The sequence below is a fragment of the Pelmatolapia mariae genome, linkage group LG1 (assembly GCF_036321145.2).
Source record: "Pelmatolapia mariae isolate MD_Pm_ZW linkage group LG1, Pm_UMD_F_2, whole genome shotgun sequence".
Lineage (NCBI taxonomy): Eukaryota > Metazoa > Chordata > Actinopteri > Cichliformes > Cichlidae > Pelmatolapia > Pelmatolapia mariae.
This window is the reverse complement of record NC_086227.1, coordinates 14,225,919-14,241,280: the sequence shown is the minus strand read 5'-3', so window position 1 is coordinate 14,241,280 and position 15,362 is coordinate 14,225,919. Positions and strand designations below refer to the sequence as shown.

The 15,362-nt window shown below is 39.9% G+C and overlaps 1 protein-coding gene and 1 long non-coding RNA gene across 2 annotated transcripts; one reads left to right on the top strand and one right to left on the bottom strand.

Annotated features, from left to right (window-relative positions):
• Positions 1–605: 605 nt before the first annotated feature.
• On the bottom strand, positions 606–1,259 carry LOC134636498 (uncharacterized). The gene is made up of 4 exons (XR_010095017.1): positions 1,209–1,259; positions 872–953; positions 736–762; positions 606–634 (listed from the first exon to the last, which is right to left on the bottom strand). It is a non-coding gene; the product is annotated as an uncharacterized LOC134636498 (long non-coding RNA).
• A 3,578-nt stretch (positions 1,260–4,837) lies between these two features.
• On the top strand, positions 4,838–14,523 carry LOC134627163 (myomesin-2-like). The gene is made up of 7 exons (XM_065471836.1): positions 4,838–4,946; positions 11,402–11,564; positions 11,695–11,801; positions 12,810–12,854; positions 13,420–13,564; positions 14,123–14,187; positions 14,454–14,523. Exons 1-5 carry the CDS (start codon positions 4,928–4,930, stop codon positions 13,437–13,439), a joined length of 354 nt encoding a protein of 117 aa, XP_065327908.1. The 5' UTR covers positions 4,838–4,927; the 3' UTR covers positions 13,440–13,564; positions 14,123–14,187; positions 14,454–14,523.
• Positions 14,524–15,362: the final 839 nt, after the last annotated feature.

Sequence of the window (15,362 nt, the reverse complement as noted above, 5' to 3'; positions counted from 1 at the left end):
TTTCAGTCTCTAGATGTGCAAAGCTTGTAGAGACATACCTTAAAAGACTGTCAGCTGTAATTGCAGCAAAAGGTAGTTCTACAAAGTATTGACTCAGGGGGCTGAATAATTACGCACACCCCACTTTATTTATTTGTAAAAAATGTTTGGAATCATGTATGATTTTCGTTCCACTTCTCAAGTCTACACCACTTTGTATTGGTCTTTCACGTGGAATTCCAATAAAATTGATTCATGTTTGTGGCTTTAATGTGACAAAATGTGGAAAAGTTCAAGGGGGCCGAATACTTTTGCAAGCCACTGTATACCAAGTGATCGCAACATCACTCGAGAAGCTCAAGAAGGGTGAGGATTCAAGATTCTTAATCTTGAATCTTAAAAAGAATACTTAAGTAGTCAAGAGCTTCGTGAAGTTAGCTCACTAGTTTCCACCTAAACATGATAAACCACGGTCTGACTGAGAGATTTCTGAAAAAAATTAAAACGTACGGCTCTACTTATCACTTCCAACATAAATGAAGACAGAAAACTGCATCAAAACAGCAATGCAATGCAAAATACCATTATGCTGAAAATCTGGGTGCTACTACTGCATAGGTACTTACTTTGGCTGGGGGGGTTTCCAAGTTTGTTTCTAAACAAACAAACAAAACAGCAGATTAAGAAATAAATGGAAGGTTTATATATATATATATATATATATAATTGAAAAAAAAACCCTGGAGAAATACTTACAGGCACCCGGCCATTTGCGAGCTCCTCCTGAAAAAAACACATTAAAAAAAACCCACATAAGTACTTCCAACAAACATTGCTGCCCAGGACAATGAAACTGATGGTGTAATAACTTCTTTTCTCATCCCACACATACCCGGACGTAGGCTACATAGTCCCGCCGGTCCGCTTCGCCCGGCGGGGGCTGTAACTTCCACAGCTGGAGGTACTGTTTGAGTCTGCAGACATGAGAAAAAACAGTGAGCAAACATGTAACTATCACATCAATGTGAATCTGATGGGTGTGATTTTTCCAGACTGACGGAACTGCAAACAGAATGTTACAGAACTGTTATACAGCATGAGGGTAATCAATTCAAATTACTGTCCTTTATTTGGCATAATTACTGTCTAACTGACAGAAGTTACCGGAAGTACTGCAAGTTAAATTAAGCTGACAAAAACCTTTTAGTGCTGAATAGATACTAACTTACCTGATTGCACCCTTCAGCCGGTAGAGCCGGGGAGCAGCTCGCCTTTTTTCTGAAATGAAAATTCACATGAGAGATTATCTAAAGTTTAAATCTTTATATTGGTGTTGTGGTTTATTATTGACTTTTTATTCTTAGCAACTTTGAAGAGAGTAGCAAAGTCTGTGTTAATACATGTTTTATTCCTGCATTGGAAATGGAAATTTTATATCAAGAAATCTAACACTTTGAAAAAATGTTTTCATACAACATGGACTGACAACTCAGGTGTAAATTATTATTCAAAGCTGCATGTTTCATGGCTAAAGGCCCAGAAACATGCAGCTCATTTCTGAGCCTTTGACCAAAGAGCAAAAAAGGGTTTTTTTTAAAATGCGAGTTCAGTTATAGTAAAGCTTAAAAAAATCTTCATTTGACTAATTTTACACAGTAAAATTATCTTTGTCAACACAAAAGTAAAGATTATTACTTATTTTTTAGAACAATAAACCTTAAAGCAGATGATGAGAGTCCATAAAAGTCCATAAAAAGTCCATAAAAAAGGCCAGAAAGGACTACAGGGACAAAATGGAGTCCAGCTACCACAGCTTTGACACCAGGCGACTGTGGAATGGACTGCGCTGCATCACTGACTACAAGAAGGTCAACACAGTCAGTGTTCAGCCCACTGCATCTCTCGCAGACGAGCTTAACAACTTCTATGCTCGTTTTGATGCAGACAACAGAGAGCAGATCCTCTACCCTCAGGAGGACAGTGAGGCTGCAACTTTAACTCTGAAAACAGAAGCTGTGAGATGGACCTTTAAAAAGGTCAATCCTCACAAAGCCCTAGGACCGGACGGCATCCCAGGCCGGCTACTCAGAGTGTGTGCAGACGAGCTGGCAGAGGTGTTCACCAACATCTTCAACCTCTCCCTGAGGCAGTCAGTGGTCCCCACGTCCCTCAAAGCATCCACCATCATTCCCGTTCCCAAAAAATCAGTGGTCTCCTGTCTGAATGACTACCGTCCTGTTGCACTGACATCCGTCATCATGAAGTGCCTGGAGCGGCTGGTCAAAGGTCACATCTGCTCCTCCCTCCCTGACACACTGGACCCTCTTCAGTTTGCCTATCGGACAAACAGAGCCACAGAGGATGCCATCGCCCTGGCAACACACACCACCCTCACTCACCTGGAGAAAGGGAATACATATGCAAGAATGCTCTTCATCGACTACAGCTCGGCATTTAACACCATCATCCCCTCAAAACTTGCCACGAAGCTCGTCGACCTTGGGCTGGGAACACCGATCTGCAGATGGATTCTAAACTTCCTCACAAACAGGCCCCAAGTGGTGAGAGTTGGTAAGCACACTTCCTCATCACTCATCCTTAACACAGGTACGCCCCAGGGTTGTGTGCTTAGCCCCCTCCTATATTCCCTGTTCACACACGACTGTGTTGCTAAACATGAGTCCAACATCATCATCAAGTTTGCTAATGACACAACCATCATAGGCCTCATCACAGGTAATGATGAGACGGCCTATAGAGAGGAGGTGATGGCACTGTACGAGTGGTGCCTGGAAAATAACCTGACTCTCAACATCAGCAAAACTAGAGAAATGATAGTGGACTACCGGAAACGACCAGTCAGGGAACACCAGCCCATCCACATCAACGGTGTCAAGGTCGAAAGGGTCAGCAGCTTCAAGTTCCTTGGAGTCAACATCACTGAGGACTTCTCCTGGACCCTTCACACAGACACTGCTATCAGGAAAGCTCGCCAGCGGCTTTACTTCCTAGGAGGCTGAGGAAGTTTGGCATGAACGCCAGCATCATCTCAAATTTCTACAGGTGTGCAATTGAGAGCTTGCTGACGAGCTGCATCACAGTTTGGTACAGAAGCTGCTCTGCCAGCAGCCGTAAATCACTACAGAGGGTGGTGAAGGCAGCAGAGCACATCACTGGCACGAGGCTTCCTGCCATTCAGAACATTTATCACCAGCGATGCCTCCGTAAAGCACACAGCATCATCAAGGACCACAGCCACCCAGCACATCAGCTGTTCTCCTTGTTACCATCTGGCAGACGTTACAGGAGTCTGTCTGCTCGGACTACAAGACTTAAAAACAGTTTTTACCACCAAGCCATACGACACCTCAACCACAACACTTAAACACACACAACACAGGACTCAGAAGCTACCCTGCAGCTTCACAAGTACTCTGATTAATCTGCACTGGTCACTTCACTTTATTGTTATTGTAGTTTATATTTAAAAAGTGCAATACTGTAAATTTCTGCTGCTCATTCCTGTGCAATATCCCATCTGCCCTCCTGTCATATTTCTTTTCAAGATTTTCTTATTTAATCACTAGTGTACATATATTTATATTTATAGATACATATATATTTAGTCATCTTTTCTCTTTTACCATGTCTCTCTAATATTTTGCTCTTTACTATTTTTCTATTTTATTTTATTTTATTATATTATATTTTATTATATTTTTTTCCTACTGTATCATGCTGCTGAGAGACCGCTGCTCGTCAAACACATTTCATTGCGATGTTGACCCTGTGCTAACTTGCATATGACAAATAAAACTGAAACTGAACTGAGAAGACACTGCAGAAGTTTTTTGCAATAGTTTTTCTTACCTTTATCGCCGCTTTGTTTTCTGAGGGAAAAGAAAATGATAATCAATCATTCTTACTAAAATTGAGAAGTACTTGCAGCCTGACTAACCAACTAGAATAGTTTACTTTGTTTTGGTCGAAATTCTATAAATGTATGAAATCCTACATGCTTTTTTATTAATACAAAGAACATCCAGAAGGAATAAATGAGCACACAATTCATAAAAATACCTTTCCATTTTTCTTCTTCATTCAAAACGATCCAACATGAAAAAGAAAGGAAAAAAAATCAGTATCACACAGAAGTAAAGAATAGGATAGAATAGAATAGAATAATCCTTTAACCCTTGTGTCATACTGGGCCCTTTTTGTGCCACTTTGTTTCTTCATATGAAAGCCATTTCCACTGTGTTGGGTGTAATATAGCCAAACTTACCAAACGGTTTGGTTTTTTAAAAATTTTTAAAATTTCAGTCTGATTTTATTAAATCAGCCTAAAATGGCTGAGCAGCAAAAATACTCACACTGATCACCCTAGGGACCGTTTTCGGCCCATTGACAACCATCATAAACGCTATTTTTCATCCCAAAATTATTATTATGTATTTTTATTTATTTCTTTTTAGACTCAGGGCCTTGAAATTGTAATTTTTTTATTTGTCCACCAGGTGGCGCCATTTTCCCACTTTTGGGCAAGTGGGTGAAACGCAGTAAATTCCGTATTTATTCCATAGACTTTCTGCTCAAATAAATGACAATTTTGTGTCAGTAACAGTCTTAGACAATGGCGTGTATGTTTTAAAAAATAAAATAAAGGTCTTTATGGCTAAAAAAAAAAAAAAAAAAAATGACACACGCACACACACGCGCGCGCGCGCACACACACACACACACCTTTTTTCCGTCTTTTCTCTTAGGCCACAATGCATTACAAACAGAATGAATATAAAAGCTGGAACCAAAACCAAATTAGACTATTATGGCTTCGAGTTAATTTTTCAGTGCCGTTGTGGTGGAAAAACCAGCTTGTGCCCCCGGAAGTACTTATTTTTGACGGCGGAAGTGGCCAGCGCGCATCGCCGATCCTCCGGAAAGGCACATGGATCGCAAAAAAAACGGTAAAAAAAAGCACCTTTGCCACTCATTTTAAAATTGGGAGCGAAAGGGAGATGAATGAAACAGTAACAGGGTGATTTTTGAAAAATTTAAAAGTATTTTGGTCACCCGCGGACAATGATCCGCCATCGACTTCGGCGATGCTCTCCTCCATCGCGATGGCGCAGCGCTATTCGCCGGTGACAAACCCCCCCCTCTGCAATGTTTTCGTTATTTGAAAATTAGTATCCAGTCAGTTTGAGGTTACAAAAGAAAACTATTATTACTACGATTTATTGCGTGGGATCGGGCATGTCGAACTGTCGTGTAGGTAGCTACCGACAGAACACGTCACCTGCGTCACGATCGTGACGCCCATGTTTTGGTTTCATGACAAATGTGTATTATTATTACCAGTCAGTTTGACGGTTACAAAAGAAAACGATAGATTTATTGTGTGGGATCGGACATTGCGTGTAGGTCGCTACCCCGACAGATGATGGCACATGCGTCGATGACGCAGCGAGGTGTGGGATGTTTTGGTTACAAAACATTAGTAGTGTTGTTGCATTACGATTCAGTTTTCGGGGTTACAAAACATTTTATATTTTAGTGTTCTCACGTTCGGATGGGATTATTGTAATAAACGAAGGACATTTTTGCCTGATAATTATTTATATCCTGCTGTAACTTTTCTGTATAAAGAACTAAACTCTCCAAAGTTTCAGGCGTAAAACGTCATAATTAGAAGTGTTTGTATAAATAAATAAAAATTGTGGAATACTGTTTCTGCGTGATTTAGTGATCTCAGCCTGTGCTCCCTACACAGGGAAAACCAAACTTGGCCAGGGAAACTCACCGCGGAACGACACACCGCGGCAGCCAGGTAGAGGCAGCCGGTAGCCAGCTGGAGGCAGACCCCTGGAGGCGGCGCGCTGGCAGCGGAAATCATAAGTTTTGTCGATTCCCGATAACATAACTGTTCATATTCATCCTTCTGAAATAAATATTTTTCTGGTTCAAAGTGATCTTGTATTGTTATTAACATATTCTTGTAATTTTATTTTAGAAAACAACGAGGTAATAAGCACTTAGTATGTGAAAACTAAAAACATAACATACCGTTTTATTATAATTTACTATGGTGCTGCAAAAAATAATGCTCGATCAAAATGAATGTTAGTGCCAATCTTTGACCCATCTAAAGGCCTAATTATAATAATAATCAAATATTACTTCAAATGTATTTTATGGAAAATATTTAGTCTTTTTGTTTTTGGGGGCTAAAAAAACAGGGCCCTCATGTAATTAAACTGGGATTTAAAGGGTTAAAACAACGAAAATATAATTAAAACTTTATATGAATATTTCAGGCAGAAGTAGTTTTAAAAGACTGACCAATTTAAAGTGGAAAAAAATATGAATATATAATATTTTTATTGCACGTTTTGGGGCGGGACCGTTTTCGTAAGTAAGTTTTTTAAAGGATGACACTTGTCCCACAAGGGGAAATTTGGTTGTATCAGCAGCAAAAACACACATATACAAACAGAGCAGGACACAGAACAGAAGCACAATTTTTACATATTTACATCATGGACAATTGACTATGTGCACGATAGCATATGCTAGTTCCGGTGCGGAAAATCCTGTGTGGAGCTTTGTTTCCGGTGTCCTATTCGCGCCCTGTTTAATGTCCAAAAGAAGTTAACCAAATGAATGAATTAAGCGTCGATTTACATTTCTATAGATGTCTTGGTCATTTACCCAATATAACTGTAAATGATGTTCATGGACTTGTCGATATTTTGCCCCCACGCCTCGGAGCAAAAGAGAAAAGGGATTCAAATGTTATATTTCTCAGCTGTCCCTCGTTTATTGCGGGTGTTATGTTCTAAAAATAACCAGCGATAGGTGAAATCAAGTAGCCAATTTTATTTTTTTGATGCGTGGACATCGTGGACATCCAGTACTGCACTTTTTAATTTAGAAGGTAAGTCACAACATACCCTTCATACATACTAATGTATAGAAACCCTCACCAGCAATCGTTCATTTTTTGTGTGGCTTTTTTTCACGGTTTGTTAACATGCTGTGTAGGTGTGTACTTGACTCGCTGATATCGACATAACGGGAAACATCTGACTGTTGTTCACCTGTAGTTTGAATGCTGAACATTTGCCTGTTTAAAGAATAAGACCAGTCACTATACAGAGATGTGCTTCTGAATGTGGACGATGTGTCTTATGCTGCAGTGATGCAGTTCTGCTTGTGTTGAGTGATGCAAACAACCGATCGATCTAAACTCTTTAAACGTCAATCACGTGGTTACCGGCTACCGGCGAAAATAATCGGGACGGTAAGCCAATTTCTGTCTTAGCGCATTTGCGCCGCTGTGTGTTTTTGTGGTCTTCTTTTGCGGCTAATTCAGTGAATTTTGGTCTGATCGTGGTGAAACTTGGTGTGTGGAGTCAGTGATGGCTCTGGGAGCTAACCAGCCTATCTTTAACCGGTTACTTTTATGAAGTCTGAAGAATTTCTGGTTCGGTTTTGTGTGTTTAGCGGACTTCTGCGCATTTACGTAACTGCTCGTTTAATCGCGGCTTATTTTCGGTGTGTTTGGTGGTTGTAGAAATGGTTTATATGACATTTTAGCTGAGATTATGAGGTTTCTGTGGATACCACACATGTCTGGACTTATATTTCTCAACCCGCGTTATAACCGATTAAACGTGATCTCCTCCTTTTTGCCCCCGGTACCGGAGACGTGGGGCTTAAGTGGTTAAACATCAAAATCTATCATTAGATTTTTTGTGACACAACAGTGGTGAGTGTTCCCACCTTCTGCTCTTTGGAACTTAACGCAATCTTTCCGTTTTCAAGTTTTGGACATGATTTTGGAGTATATCTTAGCAGTAGCGATTTACCGCAAAGTAAAGCTACCGGAAATGTGCAACCCCACATCCGGCCTCAAACCAGGAAGTTAGCATTTTCTCGTGCACATAGTCAATAGTTACCAGAGCAGAGTACAGTACAGTTGTTTAAATTAGCGTACACATAGTGTGCAAACAGAGCAGGATACTGAAAGATGTTTAAATAGTTAAGAATATTTAGAATAATTAGAAAAGTGCAGATTGTTTATTGTACCTGTGCATTAAAAAAGTAGACATGTAACTTTCAATAAGTTAGTGTATATATAAGCTGAGAAAAGTAATGTGCAAGTTATAACAGTAGAAGTTGTTACAGCGCCCATTTAAACGTCTCTGCACGGCCCTGGTCTAATACAATGTAACGTTACCGCTTAAAATTGTATCGCCCCGTCAAAATTAAATATAATTTAATATTTTGTTAACTATAAGTCTAGGTCCACATAGGATGGCGTCTGGGTCCGGACTCGGACCCCGGTCCGCCTGTTAGTGACCCCTGGCCTACCGGATCCTCAGAGGGATGCGGCCCAACGGCTAAAATTGAGTGGCAAACGGGCAATTTTGCCCGTTAGGATTCAGATTGCAGCACTAGCTCTAGCAAATTAAAGGTTATTCTTTTTCCCCCTCTTTTTTTGAACTCCGTTAACTTTAAAAGCACTGGGCATATGAATTTAAATGTCAAACACGCATTTTAACATAAAAAAACAAAACAGTGCAGGGCTGAGTAGGTTTTTTTTTGCTCACCTCACCCCCGAGAGATCGTGGAATGGCCGTTGAACACTTTGAAATTCCATCACGCACGTGCAGGGGGGGGGGGCTTGAGCATAGCTGGACTGGCCATCGGGCCGATGGATTTTTTTTGTTTGTTTGTTTTTTTAAGAAATCTTTTAAAGGTGAATCACCTTATGTGTGATAATGGAAAGTCAGTAAAGTAAAATAAGACAAGAGTAATTATAATAACACAAAGACCATTTAGTGATCTAATAAAAATATGCTTTGAAACAATACGGATTACTCATGCATTATTAATATTTAGGGTATGTTGCCTAAAAGAAGAAGGGGAATTATAATAATAGATCCAGCTGCTGCTGGGCTAAAGGATGATATATTTTACATTTATTCACAGCACCAAGTGATCAACAAAATAAATAGTATTGTTAGATTCAGAATAGAATATGCTGTTATTATGTCATAATTTATTTACCTGTCAATTTTGCACAGGTTGAAAGTTACCACACCAATTTACAGACGTTCACACCTCCACTCCCCCTAGCAACAACAGATTGTCTGTTTGTGTCCTAGGTAACAGGTCTGGAGGTGGGCACTACCTATGTGTTCAGAGTGCGTGCAGTCAATGCTGCAGGAGTGGTTATGGCCTCAATGGCCTCTGACCCTGTGACTGCCAAGGCCGTGGCAGGTAACATTTAACCCTCTACTGCATAGCGTTGCCCTGAGGCAACAAACCACATTTTTATGCCTTACACTGGCCCTTCAAAAAAAAACAACTTTTTTTTTTTCAAATAATGCTACCAGGCACATCTCTTTACAATAAAATGATGAGTTGAAGGTGGTGTGACTTATATTTGGGGGGGGCAGGACCCCTTTCTGCAAGCTGCAGTACATGAGAGATGTCTCCATTCAGAGGCAAGATAAAGATCACTATTTTACATGTTTATAGTGAAATAAATGTATATTAAAAAATACTTGTATGTGCATGAATATGTTAAGAAGCATATTTGATTGTTTTTTCTACTTTTTTAAATTTATTTATATAGTAAAACTGTTAATTTTCATTCGTTGCCTCAAGGCAACACTGCGCAGTTAGCCCAATTTTTTTCAGGCACTATAGTGCATTTGCATATGTGTGTAGAGATGTGTTTGTGTGCATTTATATGATCATAGTCAATGCTTTTTACTTTACAATCTACTCATAATTACAGGACATGGATGTAAATACCTTTTATGCAAGGAAACCAAGGGAATGTGCACTTTCTGTCCTCAGAAAGTAAGGACAGTGAGCTTTCAGGGAGTGACAGTGAAGTAGAGGAGTGGATGCCTGAATGAGGTTTGAGGGACACTTAGGAGCTCAGGGGTCAGGGGTCAGTTGGTAAAGTAACTGTGTCTGTGTGTGTGTTAGTGCCCACATAGCAAGCAGGTCTGGCCAGGATCTGGTATCAAGTCGGCACTTCTGGGAGAGTAGAAAAGCGCTATATAAAAATCAGTCCATTCACTGTCTGAACAGTTTCGGTATGTTACTTTTGCACTGTTTTGCATGTTCTGGCACATGTTGTTATTGCATGGCTTGATTAAGGTACACATTATGGTGAAATCTGAGGCCAGAGCTGAAACTGTTCTGGGCCAGCACAGGGCCAGCAGTGTGTCTACAACTGGCCCGTGGCTGCATACCACCTACAGATGGCCCACATACCGCAATGAATAACGGCCCTTTGGTGGCCCAGATCAGGTTTGCCAGAGGTAATCCACACATGGGCCAGCACAGGACGACTAGGGTGTCTGAAACTGGCCTTGTGCTGGCCCATGTGTGGACCACCTCTGGCAAACCAGGTCTGGGCCACCAAAGGGCCATCATTCTTTGCGGTATGTGGGCCATGTGTAAGCACATTGTGTGGGCCTGATCCCTGCCATACCAATATTGCTGTGTGTGTGTGTGTGGTCGTGTATTACTTATTGTTGTGGGGACACAAATTTGTTTACACACTCACATTGTGAGGTCTCGCCTACTTTATGGGGACAAATTGCAAGGTAAATCATTCAATTTTAGGGTGAAGGCTTGAGTCAGGGTTAGGATAAGGTTCAGGCAGGGACTTATGATGGGTAGAGTCAGGATAAGTCTCCAGGAAATTAATGTAAGTTAATGTAATGTCCACAAAAGTGATGGAAACACAACGTGCGTGTGTGTGTGTGTGTGTGCGCGCGCACGCGCGTGCATAGGGTTAGGGTCAAATGTTGGATGCATTTTGGTGTTTTATTGGTTTGTGAAATGTTTACATTGTTTATTTGTTGTTTATTTATTTGTTCATCCTTGTTGTACTAATACAACTTATTATAGAATAACTTGGCATTTTACTACCCTTGTTGCACAGTGTTGCCTTGAAGCAACAAACCAATATCTGTTTGGGGGGGGGCAGGGTGTCAAATTTTATGATTGATATATTATTAGGGACCCTAAAGCTCCCCCAAAATAGGGAGAAATAATTTTTTCCCAAAAAATTAAAAAGTCATGCAGTAGAGGGTTAACAGCAGACAGAAACTGAATACCTTCCTAAAATGTAGGGTGTTAAAATTCATAAATATGTGTCTCCAAGTTTCTCTTTGTATCTTTGTAAAGCATACAAAGTGCTATGGTTTTGCTTTGAGTGAGTGTTGCACTATTGTTGACAGTGGTGAAGGCAAGAGTTTAAGAGCGAGTGGACACGTGCTATCAATCCATCAAATATCAAAGATCACATTAATAGCAGTCTAGGCTTTCTGGGCATTAACTGGAGACAAAAATGGCTAGTCTAAAAACTATGTTTGTCTGTGTATTGAAGGTTCCCAGGAGGTGTCCTGTGTGGTGGATGAGAAGTCAGGTGACATTGTTCTGTCATTCGAGTCCTGCCAGATAAACGAAGGCTCCAAGTTCATCTGGAAGAAAGATTATAAAGAAATCACAGATTTCTCTAAAGGGGTAGTGATTAAATCTGAGGGCACCCAGTAAGACCACAGTCACACACACACACACATATATGACATGCATATGACATCAAACAGTTGCATTCAATTTCAGCTTGAACAATCTCTCTGACTGTGTGTGTCTGTGTTTCTCTTCCGCCCTCCACTGCAGCTCTAAGCTGATCTTCAAGAACCCAGATAAGGAAGACTTTGGGACGTATTCTGTTTCTGTCACAAACACAGAGGGAGTGTCATCCAGCTACACAATCTCTAATGAAGGTAGGTTCTATTCATTGCTATGTAAGGATGGCTCTGATGCTTAGGCACCCAGTCAACTGTCATGCAAAATTTGAAAATCTGTAAGAGAATCTGCAACTTAGACTTAATGAAATCTCTCATGTTTATGTTTATTTGTATTCTATACTCATGGCTCATTTGCCCTTGTTGACATATGGTAATTTGCGATGTTGCCATTATTATCTTAATCATCTCATCGCATTAGTTTGCATTCCATATCCGTTTCCTACCTCTGTTAAACTATTGCATGCAAATACCACTCATGCCTTGATCGTGAAAATTTGAACAGCTGTAGAGCAACACCCTAATAACTACATCAAAAGCGCAGACTTGAGCCAAAATCAAAAGAAAATTGTATTGGAGAACTAAGGCAGTGTGTAGAATGCAATAAAAGATGAAAGTAGTGAGAGCATACTTAAAAACAATCACCCTGGCACCCAGGCAACAAACAATTTCATTACACATCTGATGATACTAGCAGAGCGCATTATTTCTCCAAGCTTGGGGCACTGAACATGTTTTACCACCAGATCTTCGTGGCAAAAGGATTTCTGTCAGAAAGCTTCACAACGCTTTTCCTTCTATTGCACCAGTTTGCTACGAGGCTATAATAGTGGCTTCCACTGATTGCTTCCCATTCGGCCTACAGTTATTCCACTGTAACTCGCAATAATTTCTGAACTTCTAGCACGCAAGGTTTCATTTATTTCAGTTATATCACAGGTACTTGGTGAGGCTCCAATAATACAACAACTCAGAATACAGTCTGTGTTTCAGGGTAAGCATTCAGGGCCAGTTATGAGTCACAATGTAATGTCGTTCTTTCAGCTTTAATCTTCAGTTTTAATGTTTTTGCTTCTTGATTTTCCTCTCCCTGACTTATCTGGTACCTCATCGAAGCTAATGGTAAAATTAGACCAATGCATAAAATGTCACATGTATGATAACTGCACGTCTGTGTCTATAAAATAATGTGTCTGTGCCTTATAGAGTTGGTAAAGATGCTGGTGCTCAGTTATGATATCAGACACCCAGGTAGGTACCTTTGGCTGACTCTTTCTATCTCTCTGAGTTTCTCTCTCTTTGTCCTTTTTAATCTCTTCTTTAAAACTTTCTCCTCTGAGTCTTAATCTGTCTTACCTGCTCACTTCATTTCTCGTTCTCCCTCTTTTATGCTTTTATTTTTCTTTCTTCTTCTGCCTTTGAAGATTTCTGATTTCTTTATTTTTTTAGGGGCAGATTTCTCTTTTTATTTGATCCCAAAAAAAAGTCTTACCTGCTTTTGCATCACCTGCCTAAGCTCTTCCCCTTCTCCTGTCCGGAAAATGATATATCAGTTAGCCAGGTAGTCTTCTTTCAGCTGCAATTTTTGCGAGGCTCAAACTGAAAGATCCCAAAGTATGGACTAAACCATTTAATTGAACCTTGCAAATAAAAACAGAAGAGATGAATGATTTATATTCTAGCTTCAAGGTGAACAACCTACTTTTCTATCAAGACAATAGTTCAGTCAGCTGTTTTTAACTACACAAAAGTTATGATATTCACAAAGTCTGTCGTCAAGTAGGCTTTTTAAAATTACAACTCTATTTTTCTGCAGCCCAACAAGATGGGTCATGACGTCGCTACAGGGATCATTGAGTTCATCATGGATCATTTCACTGAGGAGAATGAGGGGACATATACCTGCCAGATCACAGATGGAGGAGGAAAGGCACAGAGCTCACTGGTTCTGATTGGAAATGGTAAGAGGGGCCAAGGTTTACTCCTGTCCTACGATCAGCCTTTCAAATGTGATTCCAACCCAGTCAGACCCCACAAAACCTGCAGTATCCGACTACATTCAACAAAAAAAGAACAATAACCTCTGGACTGTAATTTTTTTTCTCTTGGTTGGATTGCAGTTGTATCAAACCACAAATGTATATTAAGTGGATGTGTGCAGAAAGAACTTATTACAACCTCTTATTTTTCAGCGTACTAATTAGGGGGTATGCTGTCAAGCCTAAGCCAGGAGAAACACAGACATGTAGCAGAGAGTGTATAGAATGGGCTTTTTGGTATGACAGTAGACTTAGCATCTGCTGCATTAGAGATCCCATTATGGAAATGTATTGAGCCCATCAGTGTAGAGAAGGGTTTGAACTTCATGTCTATAGGACTCCCTAAGATTCAACTAAAGATGCTTGATTTCATAAATTATGATTCTGCTCTCATATGGGGGACCACTAAAAAAAAAATCTATAGCAACACTTTGATCTTTTAATTATTCTCCGTTTATGTGTGTCTGTATGTGCACGTAGCTTTCAGGGCAGCACTGGCTGAGGCTGATTTCCAGAGGAGAGAGAGTACATCAGAGTCAAAGAGGGTAAGAAATACAAAACATCATCCACTTTTAAGCTTGTAAGAGCTTTGTTCTTAATTTAGCCTGAGACCAGCACAACACTATGTTGCCCGGGAGATAACTAATGAGTGAGCATAGAGGAGAGAAGTAGACTATCTTTGCATAAACTCTCGAGCTGCAAAGTTAAAACCACACATCAGTTAATACAGCTTATAACAAGGTTCCTCAAGTGTTTTATAAAAGCTTATGTCCATTTTCAAGGCTTCCTCTCATGTTTCTTTTCACTACAGGCCCCCACTTTAGTGAGTTTCTATCACTTCAGATTGGGGATGACTGCTCTGTCACTTTGGTCTGCAAGGTAAACACAGTGGTACTCGATATTTATTGAATATTTACAGTCTGACAAATGGGAGGCTCACTTACTGAGCAGATATTCTATGGAGACTAAGTGTGGATGCCACAGTGCTGCGTAATGATAAGGTCCAGACAGATAATAACTCGAATTGTCAGGGTTTTTCCTGCCCTTGTTAGAATGAAGTATATTATCAAGAACATTTTAAAATTAAAGTCGCCGTTTATATGCTCCGGGACAGTTAAGTTGACATCAGCATATCTTTGATTTATGCAGAGATATAGTAAATATATGCATTCATTATTTAACTGTTGAGTACCAAAACACAGCAAGCTTAAACATCAACCAGTTTTCAGAAAAATGCTCTACTTCCAATTTGGGATCATTTAGCCTCAAGTTTTTTTGGTTGAAAGACAGGATTTATGTTTAAATCCATCAAGTGGATGAGAATTACTGCAAAAAGTTGATGAGGTACAGTTATGTGCTAACATTTGGGAACCTCTGGTTGACTTGTTGACTTTTGTAGGCAAAAATAAGTGTACTTGTCCTGCAGCAAACAGGCATTTTAAATAACCCCTTCTTCAAATGCTAATGCACTCTTACCATTTAGTTCATTAACTAAACAGCCAAGCATTAAACTGTGTTTTACCATTTTCTCCGATTAGTATTATTTTTATATTCAGAAAACAAAAGCACCAATGCATTAACATTTAAGAGATTTGTTTTTCACTTTAATCCGTTTGCTGCAGGCATTTGCTTCCTTTGTCTTTCAAAAGCCTCGTCGACATCTCTTGATCTTCCTAAACTACCACATAAACAAGACTTTATATACAGCACATCCCTGGTC